The 13,921-nt window shown below is 48.4% G+C and overlaps 1 protein-coding gene across 2 annotated transcripts in view; it reads right to left on the bottom strand.

The window, feature by feature from the left end:
* The window catches only part of UBR5 (ubiquitin protein ligase E3 component n-recognin 5), a 162,981-nt gene that overhangs the window by 129,080 nt on the left and 19,980 nt on the right, over positions 1 to 13,921 (bottom strand). For both annotated transcript variants that reach the window (XM_088442666.1, XM_088442667.1), the window contains exons 3-6: positions 12,992 to 13,073; positions 12,825 to 12,901; positions 9,546 to 9,665; positions 8,958 to 9,147 (exon numbers count right to left, since the gene is read on the bottom strand). In XM_088442666.1, coding sequence (XP_088298792.1) covers positions 8,958 to 9,147; positions 9,546 to 9,665; positions 12,825 to 12,901; positions 12,992 to 13,073 — 469 coding nt within the window. The remainder of the gene's footprint in view (positions 1 to 8,957; positions 9,148 to 9,545; positions 9,666 to 12,824; positions 12,902 to 12,991; positions 13,074 to 13,921) is intronic.

Below are 13,921 nucleotides of genomic sequence, written 5' to 3'. Positions count from 1 at the left end.
CGGCAGCAGGCAGGGTGCCGGACCTAGAGCTAGGGCACATCTGCGCGCGCCAAAAGGAGCGCTTGTGAAAAGGAGGAGTGTCTAATTAAAAGGGGCGTGTCTTTGAAGTGTCCCCTTTTCGTCACTTTTGGGGGCATGCTTAGCACTTACGGACATGCCGGGCAGCCCCCAAGCACCGTGGTCACTGTGAATGGATGCCGGGCACAAGCGCCCGGCATTCATTCACCAGCGGTGACCGCTTCTCTACAGTTTTCCCCACCCGTGGGACACTGTGGCCCGAGGGTGGAGGACAGAACCCGTAAGCTGTTTCAGCGGGGCGCCGCGCCCCACTGAAACAGCTTAGCGGGAGCGCTAGGTGTCCACATCAGCGCCTCCGATCTATCTCCGGAGACTGGAGGTCAGACTGCGCATAGACGCCCGCCTTACTTGTCCCCTTGAGTCTCGGCTGCAGTCTGGGGTCCAAGGAGCCCTGCTAGCTAGGAACACCCGGAGCCCAGCCGAGGGGTGGAGCTGCGGCGCCGCGGAGGGGTGATGGAGCAGCTGTGCAGACGTCCAGAGGACTGTCTAGCGCTGTTTGCTCTGTATTAAAAATTAAAATAAATGATAAAAATAAAGCTTAGGCTGCTTAAAAGAATCCCCACTGTTCTAACGGTGATCCAGCTCCTTTTTTTTTTGGGTGTAAGGGGAACTGCATGAGGGGGTGGCTGCTACAGGGGGCAATGCAGAGGGGGGGTGGCCGCTACTGGGGCACTGTACAGGGTGGGGCCCCTACTAGGGGCAATGCATAGTGGGGACTACTACCGGGGGCACTGTATATGGGGACTACTACTGGGGGGACAACTTCTGGGGCACTGATTAAAGGGGCACTACTGGGGCACTGTGTAAGGGGGGGTGCTACTAGGGTACTGTATAGGGGGGTGCGCTTCTAGGGGTAATGCATAGTGAGGACTACTACTGGGGGCACTGTATAGGGGGGGGGACTACTACTGGGGCAATGCATAGGGGGGGCGGACTACTGCTGAGGCCAATGCATGGGGGGGGACGGGACCACTTTTGGGGGCACTGTATAAGGGGCATTGTTAATGGGGGTACTGCATAGCAGACCACTATTGGGGGCACTGTATAGGAGTGTCCAAAGCATATTCTTACACCTGGGCCCACCACTCTTGTTCGGCCATTGCTGGCGGTGGCTTTGCTTGCCCGGGGTGGTCTTTCTGGGGGTTGGTTGCCTGGAGAGGGGGGTTAAGCTGCTCAGCAATGTGGCTGTGGGAGGGTGGTTTACCTGGGGTACCCTGTTAGTGATGTGTCCATGGGGGTTGGTTGCCCGGGTCTGGCTCCTACACTTTCATCCTGGCTCCTAGATTTTAGAAATATTTGTCAAGCCCTGCCCTAACCAGGACTTTAGACTGGTTTAGCCATTTTAGGGCCGTATTCAATTACCGACGAAAACGTCCGTAACTGCAAACAGACGATAAAGAAAAAAAACAAACAAAAAAAAAAAGTTCTCTCTGTTGCAGACAGATTGGGGATTTTTCAGAACCCTTCGGCCACCCCCTAATGATAAATTACTGTAAAAAAAAATTTGAAAGAAATCCCCACATTTTTAGGCAAAAATAGGGATTTTGCTTTTTTTTTTTCTCCTGGTCTGGGATGGATAAAACTTCTCCAGTTTTCTTTTGCTCCATTTTTTTTTATTTTTTTATGAAAAATGCCCGTTTTCACCGCTAATTGAATACGGCCCACAGGAGGTTAAACCCTGTCTAATCAGGCACGACTAGCGTGATGATTAATGAGTGCCCCCCCAAAAAAACTGAATTGCAACATTGGGCGCCAATTAGAGCACCTTAAAAAGACAATTGAATCACCACCATAGACCTATAACTATACAATATAATAAATTAAAGCTAGAAACACTGGCCAAACAAGGATCCCAACATACCGTATATACTCGAGTATAAGCCGAGTTTTTCAGCACAAAAAATGTGCTGAAAAAGTCCCCCTCGGCTTATACTCGAGTCAAGTGTAGCGCTGACCGGACGGAGTTCGGTCAGCGCTACACACTGCCAAACACATAGCCGCCGGAGCCGGCAGCTATGCGTTTGCTGTAATCAGCAGCCGCTGAGAGTCTGTCAGACTCTCAGCGGCTGCTGCTGCTCCCACTGCGGGAGCCATCTTCCGGCTCCCGCAGTGGGTGATGGGAGACACGTCGTCATGACGACGTCTCTCCCATGCAAAGCGGCCGGAGGAGCGGACAGCGGCGGGACCAGGAGCAGACAGCGGCGGGACCAGGAGCAGACAGCGGCGGGACCAGGAGCGGGAGTTTCAGGTAAGTGTTTATTTATTTTTTTATTGTTATCACGTCTCTCTCTACTAGAGGGGGGGGGGGGGGGGGACTACAGGGGGCGATGACTGCAGGGGGCACTACCAGGGGGCGATGACTACAGGGGGCACTACCAGGGGGCGATGACTACAGGGGGCACTACCAGGGGGCAATGACTACAGGGGGCACTAAAAGGGGGGAATACCACTGGGGGAACTACCAGGGGGGGGGGATTACTACAGGGGGCACTACCAGGGGGGGATTACTACAGGGGGCACTACCAGGGGGGGATTACTACAGGGGGCACTACCAGGGGGGGATTACTACAGGGGGCACTTAAAACAAGAGATATGGTAAGAACTTACCTTTGTTATCTCTGTTTCTACGAAGTCCATAGGGTCCACAGGGTTGACCTTGGGGGTATAGGTTGGGAACCAAATCCGGGCACCACGCAGTTAAAGCTTTTAGCTCCCAGGATGCACTGGGTCCACTCTCCCTATAACCCCACCCCCAAGCCAGAGGCACCTCAGTTTGTAAGTAGCCAAAGGCCGGAGGAGGAGAGAAAAAGAGAGAGAAAACTGGAACACTCAATAACCATACTCACCGAAATAGGAGACGGAAAACCGGTGACCAGCCACACAGCCCATATGAAGCCAGGAGCGTCAGGGCGGGCGCCCTGTGGACCCTATGGACTTCGTAGAAACAGAGATAACAAAGGTAAGTTCTTACCATATCTCTTGTTTTCTACTTCAGGGTCCATAGGGGGTCCACAGGGTTGACCTTGGGGATGTCCCAAAGCAGTTCAACCAAGGGTGGGGACGCTCCTGTGCTGAGAGGAGAATCCGTCGCCAAAAAGGAAGCATCCTGAGAGGCAAAGGAAACCAATGCCTAGAACCTTAAAAAGGTGTGGACAGAAGACCACGTGGCCACCTAGTAAGGCAAAACAGCCGAGGCGCCACAGCGAGCCGCACACGAGGGTCACATGGCCCGAGAAAAAACAAGCATCAACAACAGGAAGGCCTACCCATGAGTAGGCCCCTGAGGAAGACCTACGAGGCCATCCAAGCCAACATTTGGTTATAGGCCGGCCATCCTTTCCTGTGAAAACCAGAAATCTCAGACCACCAATAAGGAGTCCGATTTCCGTAAGGAACCTGAACGGATCACATAAATCCAAAGAGGCCAGACCACAGTCAATGAGGCCACACCAGCCGAGAGGACTGGGGACAGAATGGCCGTACCATAAGTTCCAGAATAATATGGAACCTGAAAACCACTAAGAAGAAACACAGGGCGAGAGCAACTCCCACCCTGACATGATGCCCTCCAGAAGAGGGAGCCACATGAGAACGCTCCCAATTCAGACACTCTCCTGGTTGATATAAACACCCTGAGAGAAAGAGAGAGCCTAAGCAATAGACCATGTAATGGCTATCACAACCAGCGGTTCCATTGACTGTCCCCGGAGGTAACGAAGAACCACTACTTACTCCCAAGGAGTCCCTAGGGAGGACAAATGGAGGCATAATCAAGAAAACACTCCAAAAGGATGAACTGGATACCAGAGTGAAGCAATCCCATATCTTAACCATACTGACAGTGTAGAGATCCGCACTGTCAGGAAGACCAGGCCAAGTGTGAAACCCAAGTCAGCCGGAAGGAATGCCAGAATATCTGGAAATCCTGGACACCGGAGGATTGTATCGACAGGTACAATACCATAAGATTTATGGCTGCCACAGTTTGTGGTAGGTCCCAGCAAAAGCTGATCCATGTGCTCTAATCATTCCAACGATGACAAAGCCAGGGAAGCCGTAAGACCACTGTAAGGACACAGTCAAAGACAAGCGACCCAGGTCCAAGGCAAACCAAGGACCCTGAGACAACAGGTCCGGGCAGTGAAGCATCAGGGATGGAGTATCGATGTAGAGACTCCGAAGATCCAAGTACCCCTGACATCTGGGGCAATCAGGAGCCACCAGCAGGAAAGCATCTCCGTCTCGATTGAAAACACTTCCAAAGACCCCGAGGAAGAAGGGAGACCGGAGAACACAGGTACACAAAGTGGAAGGACCACTTCACCTACAAAGAGTCGCTGAAGTTTGCTTCAGAATCCCCAGAGCTGAACTGTAACACCATAGTGTGATAAAGTCAGAAGGCCATGAGGGTCACCTCAGGGGAGCCCCCCCTGCTCACCAGGAGATGAAACCTCTCTTGGGGAAGAGACTAGTCCCCGGGATGCACGTCGTGACGGCTGAGGACTCCCGCTTCCCAATGGAGAGCTCCTGAAATGAACGCTGCCGAGATGGTCGGGAGGAGACCCTCGGACTATGTCCGAATATGTGACATACCTGTCACTGCCACCCAACGAACAGTGTTGCTAAAAAGGAAGCCACTGTCCTGACCCTGTCGGACTGAACCTTTTCAGGTTCACCGGGAAACAAGAGTTATGCCAGAGTAAGTTAATTGACAGGGTGGAATCGACAGACGTCCAACTGCACTGAAAAGGATTCGATCCAGACACTGTCCCTAGCAAAGAAAACCCTGGACGAGATGGCCATAGCCACCCGGACAGGTACCGACTTGCCTCCGGAGAGAGCATCATCGTTTGAACAGTTATCCGACAGAAAAAACTCATTCCATCTGGAGATGAACCAATTATGGAAAGGCCTGGAATGGAACTGAGCCCATTCCACCATGCATCCCAGAGTGTAAAGACATCTGTCGACTGCGCAGACAACCATGTACTCCTAATGGAAGAGAGGAGATTCCGTCTTACGCCAGAAGAATTCTCAGATTCTGAGAATCCAGCAGGGATCCTAGATGAAGAATACCCAGAGAGGGATGCAGGGAGGACCTTTTCCCCGTTGATTAAACGTCTGCACCCTGAAGAAGCCACAGTCATCCTGACCTGGCCGTAAAGTACCCCGGTGATCCCGCTAAGAGCAGGAGGCCGTCCAAGTACAGGAGCATTGGGATATACTGAACAGAAGAACTGTCAGAAAATCCAAAACGCTGGTAAACCCCTGTGGGGCTGAGGACAGTCCCAACAGGCAGAGCCCGAAAAATTGTAAGTGTTGCTGTGATACAGCAAACCTCAGCCCATGCTGAGGAAAGGTCTCTGTAAGTACCCGTAGGCACGCGTCCTGTATATCCAGTGATACCATCAAGTCCCCAGGTTCCAAACATCGTATGATGGAGCATAGGGATTTCCTCCTGAGCCCAGGTAGCTTTAGGAACTGGTTCAGGGAATTGAGACAGAGAATAGGCCAAAGAGGACCATTCAGCCACCGCACCAGAAAGAAAGCAGAACAACCAGTCCCTCACTGAGATAGTGGGGATGGCCTAATTAGCTCCGCTTACCGCAACAACTGCATAGCTTTCTGGATCTGTAAGGCCCTTGTAAAGAGGGCGTACCCTCCTACCCACGTAGCCGCGGCAACTTGACACTAATACCGGGCGAACTGAGAAAATCGGTATCTCCCAGTTGTAGGCCTGTCCCGTCAGACTGAAGAGATATCCATAGGTTCAGAAGCAGGATCGGCTGGCAGTCCAGGCCTGCTCGGTACTGGATATGTCGGCCCTTGTAGATGCCGACAGTCTACGAAGAAACAGACCTTTAGGCTGACCCAGAGGACAAAAAAGACTTAACAGACTTAGTCTGAGGCCTTGTAGTGGGCATAGCTGAAAGCGGTAAACTTGTCGTTAGTAATACTGCCAATGTTACTACAATCTTGTCAAGGTCAGGACCAAACAATATCAACCCTAAAGATGGTATCTGCACCTCTGCATTCCCAGAGCGCAGCCATAGGGTATTACGGAGGATACAGTCGCAGCCGGAACTCTGAAAGTTAGGAGACTGGTATCCAATATAGGCATTTCCACCTATGACAACAGCATATATTACGTGAGCGACCAAATACATTTGAACCCCCGACGTGTTGGAGGGGAAAAAACGTTACAAATGCATCAACCCAATATGCAATAGTATTAACCAACCATGCTATAGCCATGGTAGGATGGGTAACAACTCCTGAAAGCAAGTATACTGATTTCAGGCAGAGTTACCACCTACGGATCCGAAGAATCCGACCACGCAGGAATGGGAGGCGTAGTAACGTCTGTAATCAGACGAGCACCACGCCCATCCCCCCCAGGAGGGGCTCGTGATGACCCTCAGGGAATTTGGGACAGGAGGCCAAACACTGTTGTAACACCTCCTATCTGGCAACAGCCAGAGTCCCGCTATGCGATCCACCCGCTAGTCAGCAACAGGTAACCCGAAGGCACGCAATACTGAGGGTGTATGATACAGGTGCAGGTCAACATTCACTCTAACCAGAATGGACCTGCTACCAGCCCTAAAGCAGGGATAATAATACCTGAAATAGGCTTCCCCCCGTGTAAGAGGGAAAGAGCCCCGAACAGTACCCAGTTCACGGCAGAGCCAACTGGGAAGTAACCACAGGGCGTCAACCACGCCAATTAGCGTTTCGTAGAAAACGACATCCACCCAGGGTGGCTGTTGTGGTAATCCCTGCAAGGGGAATGACAGACTATTGTGGCACCAGGGGGAATTCATATACTGCGAAAAACCCCTGCAGGGAGCGGTAGTCTGTGTCACAGGGGAAGAGTGCAAGAAGCTGCGAGATACCCTGAGATGAAAAGGGCAGTATGGTGAAGTAACCCCAAGTGAGGTACAACAATGGGGCCCGCCCGGCGATCCGCAATTGAGAGGATCCCGAGAAGACAAACCGCCCAAGGGGGTCGTGAAAGAGGCCGGCACCAGATGACGCCACATACAGAACCCTTTATGAGTCAAATCCTCCGCACTAACACCTGCAGCACATGACTTGCAGGATAGTAAAAATGGGTGCAGTATAACGCTCTATCTCCTGGTCAGACATATCTGACCAATCTTGGCGGAAATATAAAGCAGCACTATACTGGTCCTGACTGATGCCAAAAATTAGCTGCAGGGACCCATTTTCAGCGTATGCAACACACAGGTCCATCTAAAATATGGCAACGTGCAGCACGCAACAGTATGTGACAAACCACACAAATATTAACAAGTATATAAATGTGAGGTCTCAGAACCACCCTAAGTACAGCTGTATTAGGGCAGATAAAGAAAAGGGATAGATATACACTGACAGGTGAGAGAATAAAGTACAGTCAGCACTAGCATAAGTCACATACAATGCAGATATATACATATATACATAAACATGTCATATAATATACTGCACTATTACACTGCATTCAACTGCCCAGATTCAGTGTCTGGGAAGGCTACAGCGCTGTGTACACTGACCTGATGGTGAGGTACGCAGGGGGACTGGACTCACTGCCATCTCCAGAGATTTCTGCTGCACCACAGAGATAAAATGGCCGCTGGAGACCTCAGAAGAAGCGTGGCCCGCGGAGGAAGCAGCTCAGCGACGCCAGACTATGGATACTGAAAGGCGCGCTGAGCTGAGGGGAGGAGCCGCTGTAACAGGGAAGGCTGCCTCCCCTGGCCGGCTATTAACCCCCGGGACGCCGGCTCCCTGCACCGATCGTTAAGGCCCTGGTGGTCTAGTGGACACGGGGTATGGGGGGCCCGCCGCCACTGCCAGCGCCTCCGGTCTGTCCCCTGAGACCGGAGGCACAGGACTGCATTTGAAATGCGCGGATCACCGCAAGCGGTGATCCGCGACCTTACCTGCTCCCCGTGGATCCGGCAGCAGTCCTGGGCGCCCACAGAGTCCGGCTAGTACAGACTCTGGGGTCCCGCTGAGATCCCCAGATCTGTACTGGCGTCTCAGCGCCAGCGGGGTGACGGAGCGGCAGCTTAGACGTCCTATGGACAGTCCGACGCTGCCGCTCTGAAGAGTCCAAAGTCCAAAAAAAAAAACTTTGTCCCTAAAAAAATAAAATAAGCTTAGGGGCTGCTAATCAGCTCCCCCTGCGCTAACGGTGACCCGACTCCGGCCGGGCACCAACTTAAACTGAGGTGCCTCTGGCTTGGGGGTGGGGTTATAGGGAGAGTGGACCCAGTGCATCCTGGGAGCTAAAAGCTTTAACTGCGTGGTGCCCGGATTTGGTTCCCAACCTATACCCCCAAGGTCAACCCTGTGGACCCCCTATGGACCCTGAAGTAGAAAGGCGGGATTACTACTGGGGGTACTACCAGGGGGGGATTACTACTGGAGGCACTGAAAGGGGGGATTACCACTGGGGGCACTACCAGGGGGGGGGGATTACTACAGGGGGCACAACCAGGGGGAATTACTACTGGGGGCACAACCAGCTGTTGCCATTTCCCACACTAGGCTTATACTCGAGTTAGTAAGTTTTCCCAGTTTTTTTCTGTAAAAGTAGGTACCTCGGCTTATATTCGGGTCGACTTATACTCGAGTATATACGGTAAGTGTAAAAGTAATGGTTTATCCATTCAGCAGGTTTCATATTGTTTAAAAAAAATAAAAAAAAATCCATTGCGACTATTGATCTTCCCAGGTGAGAAGCTGGAATCTTGGCATAAAATGTCTACATACATAAAGCTCAAGATACATGAAATTCATAATTAACAGCTCTTCACTGCTAAACAAAAAGAAACGATAAAGGAGACTTCAGCAAACAATATGATTACCTGTGATATAAGTTCTTCTGGTATAACGGACGCTGGAATCACAGGCTGTGGCTGACTACCCAGCAGTCCAGAGCCCCTGTCCCTTCCAGTGCGAATAACTCGCGTTTGTCTGCGAGAGTCTCGAGCGCCAGCAGATGAACGGCCGGAAGACCCACCTCCACTTCCTCCCACACCGGAACTCCAACGACTGCTAACAAAATCGATGCAAAGAACACAGATACTTTAAATTTACTGTATATTCTTCATTTATCCTATTTAGAAAAACAAACTGACCTATATGTACATTTCCAGTTTGCAAGGATAAATATCAACATTTCACTTCTCTTACAATATAAGATACGAAAAAAAACAATGAAAACTAAAAAAGTGTTACAGAACAATGCAGACTTCACAGTGACCCACTTATTTACCAGTAACTGTAAATAAATTGAACCACAACGAAATATTGGTATAAGCCAATTGTTTGGCACAACTGCTAAGAGTAGTACGAACTTACAAGGTCTGCCAGTTTTCCTATAAAAAACATATAGAAAATATGTTTAACTACCTGAAACAAACATCTTCAGCCTTAACCCTATTATAACTTACCCAAGGGTGTTGCCTGCCAGTCTGCCCAGAGTCTCAGAACCAGACAAAAACCAGGGAGAGTCACTAGTCCTGCCTGGCCTGGATGTCCTTCCTGCCCCTGAGCCACTGTTCAACTTTGAACTGAAAATGAGAGAGGGCATATCAGTCAAAAAAAAAATTGAAATATTCCACCAAGTGGTTTGTGAATGAAACAATTCCACCCAAAACTGAAATATTAATATTGGGCATAATATGACAATATAGGTTTCCTTTTTCCCACCCAGACAGGCAGCCCGTTCATTTTTGGGTGGAATTTATCCTTAAAAAAAAGGTACAAATGCTCAAGGACTTATTCTGGCAACATACAAGCCTAAGCAACACCCTTGGGAACTTTGTGGTGATCGCAGGACCTGCTATAGACTGACCACTAAAGCTTTTACCAGCAGCATATTTGCAACCACTGCAACCTTACTGGGAGTTTTTATGGGATACTAGCTCTCTCAGCATCACAGATGTTAGGACTTAACTGGAAGTATTTTGCAGTATAATAAAATCGGTAGATTCGGTCTGAAATAAATTTAGACCATCTTTGCAGGATTTCAGCTAGTCACAGCTGACTCTCACATAAGCAACTGTGATTCAATATAATTAACACCACTGTGTCACATGTTTAAGAATTTCCATAGCTACTAAAGGTTTAGATATAGGATACATTTTTGTTTATTTTTTTAACCACAGAAGATGGACTTTTCCTACTTACAATTATAAAAATACTGCACTGATCATTTTATTCTATAATTTGTATAGAAAATGACGCTCTACAGCATGACAACCTTTACCACCCATAAAGCAGAGTTCCTATTTATGTACTCACTCTTTGCTTTCAACACATCCTTTAAATGGTAACTCCAACTAAAAATATTTCTGTTTGGTGCTTACTGCAGACACTGAGGTCACAACGCAGGAGCACGAGGATAGTAAACCAGCAGCATTCTATGCGCAGCTACTAAAGAACTATGAAAGGGAGCACTGTTTCCCTAAACAGAGTAGCACACAAGGGGTCGATTTAACGGCAGATAATGCCTGCGATGTGCCGCTGCAACGGGTGTGGAAATGCCAGCATCGGCACACCAAATTGCAAAGTTTGGTTCACAGCTGCATAGAGCAATCTGTGATCTCAGGGCTACCGCGCCTGCGTCATATGCCCGAAACTGAGTCAAACCTTTTGGGAGCGAGGGTCGCTTCAATTGTTTGTTTGTGCCCAATCTCCCGTCTAAAGTGACGAGTGCCCTATTCAATGGTTTTGGTCGCCCATGCTTTTTTGCAGCAATTCGGGCACCCAAAGCCAGGACTTTTTACAGATTTCTGCTCGCCGCCACAGGTGGGTGCGAGCAGAAATCTGTGCACCCGCGGTATTCCTGGCTGAACTGAGCGACAATTGAATTGCTCCGTTGGACACTCAATAGTAGCAGCCGCAAACAATTGAATTCCCCCCCTTTGATTTCAAATCCAAAACAATGTTTCCGGTGCATTCTATTTCAGATCAATTACAATTAAAAAAAAAACAGTAGATTGTAAACCCATTTCACCTCTCTTTAACCCCCCCAAATTTTTTTTTATATAAAACAAGTTATTACATAATTACCTTTGCAAGAGCATGTAAATTGGATTACAACATGCCAGACAATTTCAAACACATTGTGCAATGTTAAGAAAATTACTTGCTTTGCTCAAACTTTATTTTTAATTTGTGTGTAGAACAGAGGTTCCCAAACTCGGTCCACAAGGCACCATAACGGTATGCAGTCGGGAAGCCGGCGGACCTAATCCCGACAGCCGGCTTCCCGTCTGCTTAATCCCGGCGAGGGTTAAATGACAAGCGTCTAAATCTATAGACACCCTCCCGGGAGATTAGGGTTAGGCTAGGGAGGGTTAGGAACCCCCCCCTGGGAAACTTGGGTTTAAGCAGCGGGGAAGAGGGTATTAGGGTTATGCACCGGGGGGGGGGGGGGGGGGGGCTGGGGGGGGGTTTAAGGTTAGGGGTAGGCACCCCTAAGGGAGGGTTAGGGGGTAGAATTAGGTTAGGCAATACTTACCTTAGGACGATCGGGATTTCCTCCTCTGCCTGGATGCCGCTGTCGGGGATTCCAACCGCCGGGCATGGGTCCGGCGGTAAATCATACAGATTCCACCATAACGGACCAGGTTTTAAGAATAACCATGCTTGGGGACAGGTGACTTAATTAATCTCAGTTTTTAGATTTTACCATCTGTTGTCAACCATGGATATTTATTTATTTATTATTTATTTATTAACAGTTTCTTATATAGCGCAACAAATTCCATCGCGCTTTACAATTTGAATTAACATTATACTGGATTGTAAAAGATATACATACATACGGGTAAGAGGGCCTTGCTCGCAAGTTTACAATCTATAGGATATCCTTTAAACCTGGACTGTTGGGGTGCCTTGAGGACAGAGTTTGGGAACCTCTGGTGTAGAACACTGCACTTTTATAGGGTAGGAAAAGTGTTGCCTATTCACAGGGCAATGCTGCATTCAGGAGCATGGCATCGCTGATCACCCAAGATTGGGCTGCATGTACAGCCGACTGGGGATGTCGTTAACGACCAGCGGGAGCGCGCATCGTTGGTCGTTTGGATTATACACCTTAGACCAGGGCTCGACAAATCCCAGGGGCCAGGTCGCCATGGCGACCAGATTTTGGTGCCTGTCGACCAGATTTTACAGGGAGGGAAGAAGCAGATTTATCAGCCCCAGTGGAGATTATTGCAGTGATAATTTCATGCACAGTGTGCCAGCCCAGTGATCGCAGTTTTAATCGGGTCCTGTTACCTGTAGGACCCGTTGGCGTTGCAGCGGCAGCATCTCCCCGACCGATTACCGCGCAGCACTTCCCCCCCGGCCAATCACCGCACGGTGTCTAGCTAGCCAATTATCTCGCAGCACCTCCCCCCAGCCAATCACCGCGCATTGTCACCCCTGCTAATAGTCTTCTCCGTGGCACCTGTATAAGGGCCGGTGTATTGTCAGTGGTGCCGGGCCCATCTATCGTTAAGTTTTATCATCTAGTGTGTATGCTCCTTTAGTTCAAATTGAATGTCAAGGCTGCTGAAGAAAGAAATATCACAGCCAAAGTGAGAACAGCACTTCTACAGCTGTGCATACATTAAGCTTGCAGAATAAATATATATAGAGATTAAAAAAAAAAAAAAACTATAAATACAATAAAAGAAAAATCCCAAACACACCCATTCTGGAGTATATCATCTTACCCATCATTATTTTCTGGTTTACTCAATTCCAGTCTGTCTGGTTGGACTAAAAAGCCAATTCTGCAAACTCTGCCATCCTAATGTAGAACAAATCATTGTGAATTCAGAAATACCATCACTGCAGAATGTAAGTACACAAAAGCATAAACAGGAGAGTGTTGTGGTACCTCCAGGAGGAAAGCTGCATGATTTGGTCCCACCACGCACTGTTTTATGGTCGTCTGTTCCAGTACGTTCAGAGGGGGGTGGCTGCACAGAAAACACAGAGTCATACATAGGTTCATATTTGCATTAGGCATAAACATTTTCTTTATCCATTAAACATTATATACTTTAAAAAGTGTTTGAGGGACCGATTCAATTAAAAGCCAAGTCTGTGATGAGCCGTCGGAATGGCGTGGAAACACTAGTAAAAGGGGCCCATGGCAGACGCATCGCACAATAATAGGAGTGATGTAATTATCCATGATGTGTGCAGCCGCTGCACCATTGTGGATAGCTGAATCATTCCCTGAACAGAGAGACTCTTGTGAGAGAGAAATTAGGATTACTGCACAGAGCTAACAATTTATACTCTCCAGTACCAATTGAAATGGTGTAAAGCAGTTATGAATACCAGTTTCGTACAAAGAGTACCCATGATATATTCTTAGCATACTAGGACATTATTTTGTTATGTAAATAGTATTGATTTTACATGGATAAAATTATTTCAATGGACAGATTATGACACTGCGCCTCCGTACTGCAAACACATTGCCAAGCATCTTACAATGAGATAAGAAAAAACTACACTGTATAATTTAAATAAACATTCATTAATACAGTTGAAAATTACAAACGTGTCACTGAAAAGTAGTTATCAAAGTAAAATAATTACGTTACCAAATAATATACTTAGTAAGATGCATGGGGGAGATGTACTAAGCCTTGGACAGAGAACGTACCAACCAATCAGTTTCTGTCATTTTACAGGCTAGTGCTTCTTCAAGGCTTAGTACATCAACCCCTTAGTAACTAAAATGTATTTAAATTGCAACATACTAAAGTAGTGTCACACATTACTAAATGACTGTTTTGCTGTTATAAAACTGCAG

Source organism: Taudactylus pleione, unplaced genomic scaffold (assembly GCF_031769625.1).
Source record: "Taudactylus pleione unplaced genomic scaffold, aTauple2 ptg000314l, whole genome shotgun sequence".
In the NCBI taxonomy this organism is placed as follows: Eukaryota; Metazoa; Chordata; class Amphibia; order Anura; family Myobatrachidae; genus Taudactylus; species Taudactylus pleione.
The sequence above is the reverse complement of the archived record's forward strand: the minus strand, read 5'-3'. Positions and strand labels throughout refer to the sequence as shown.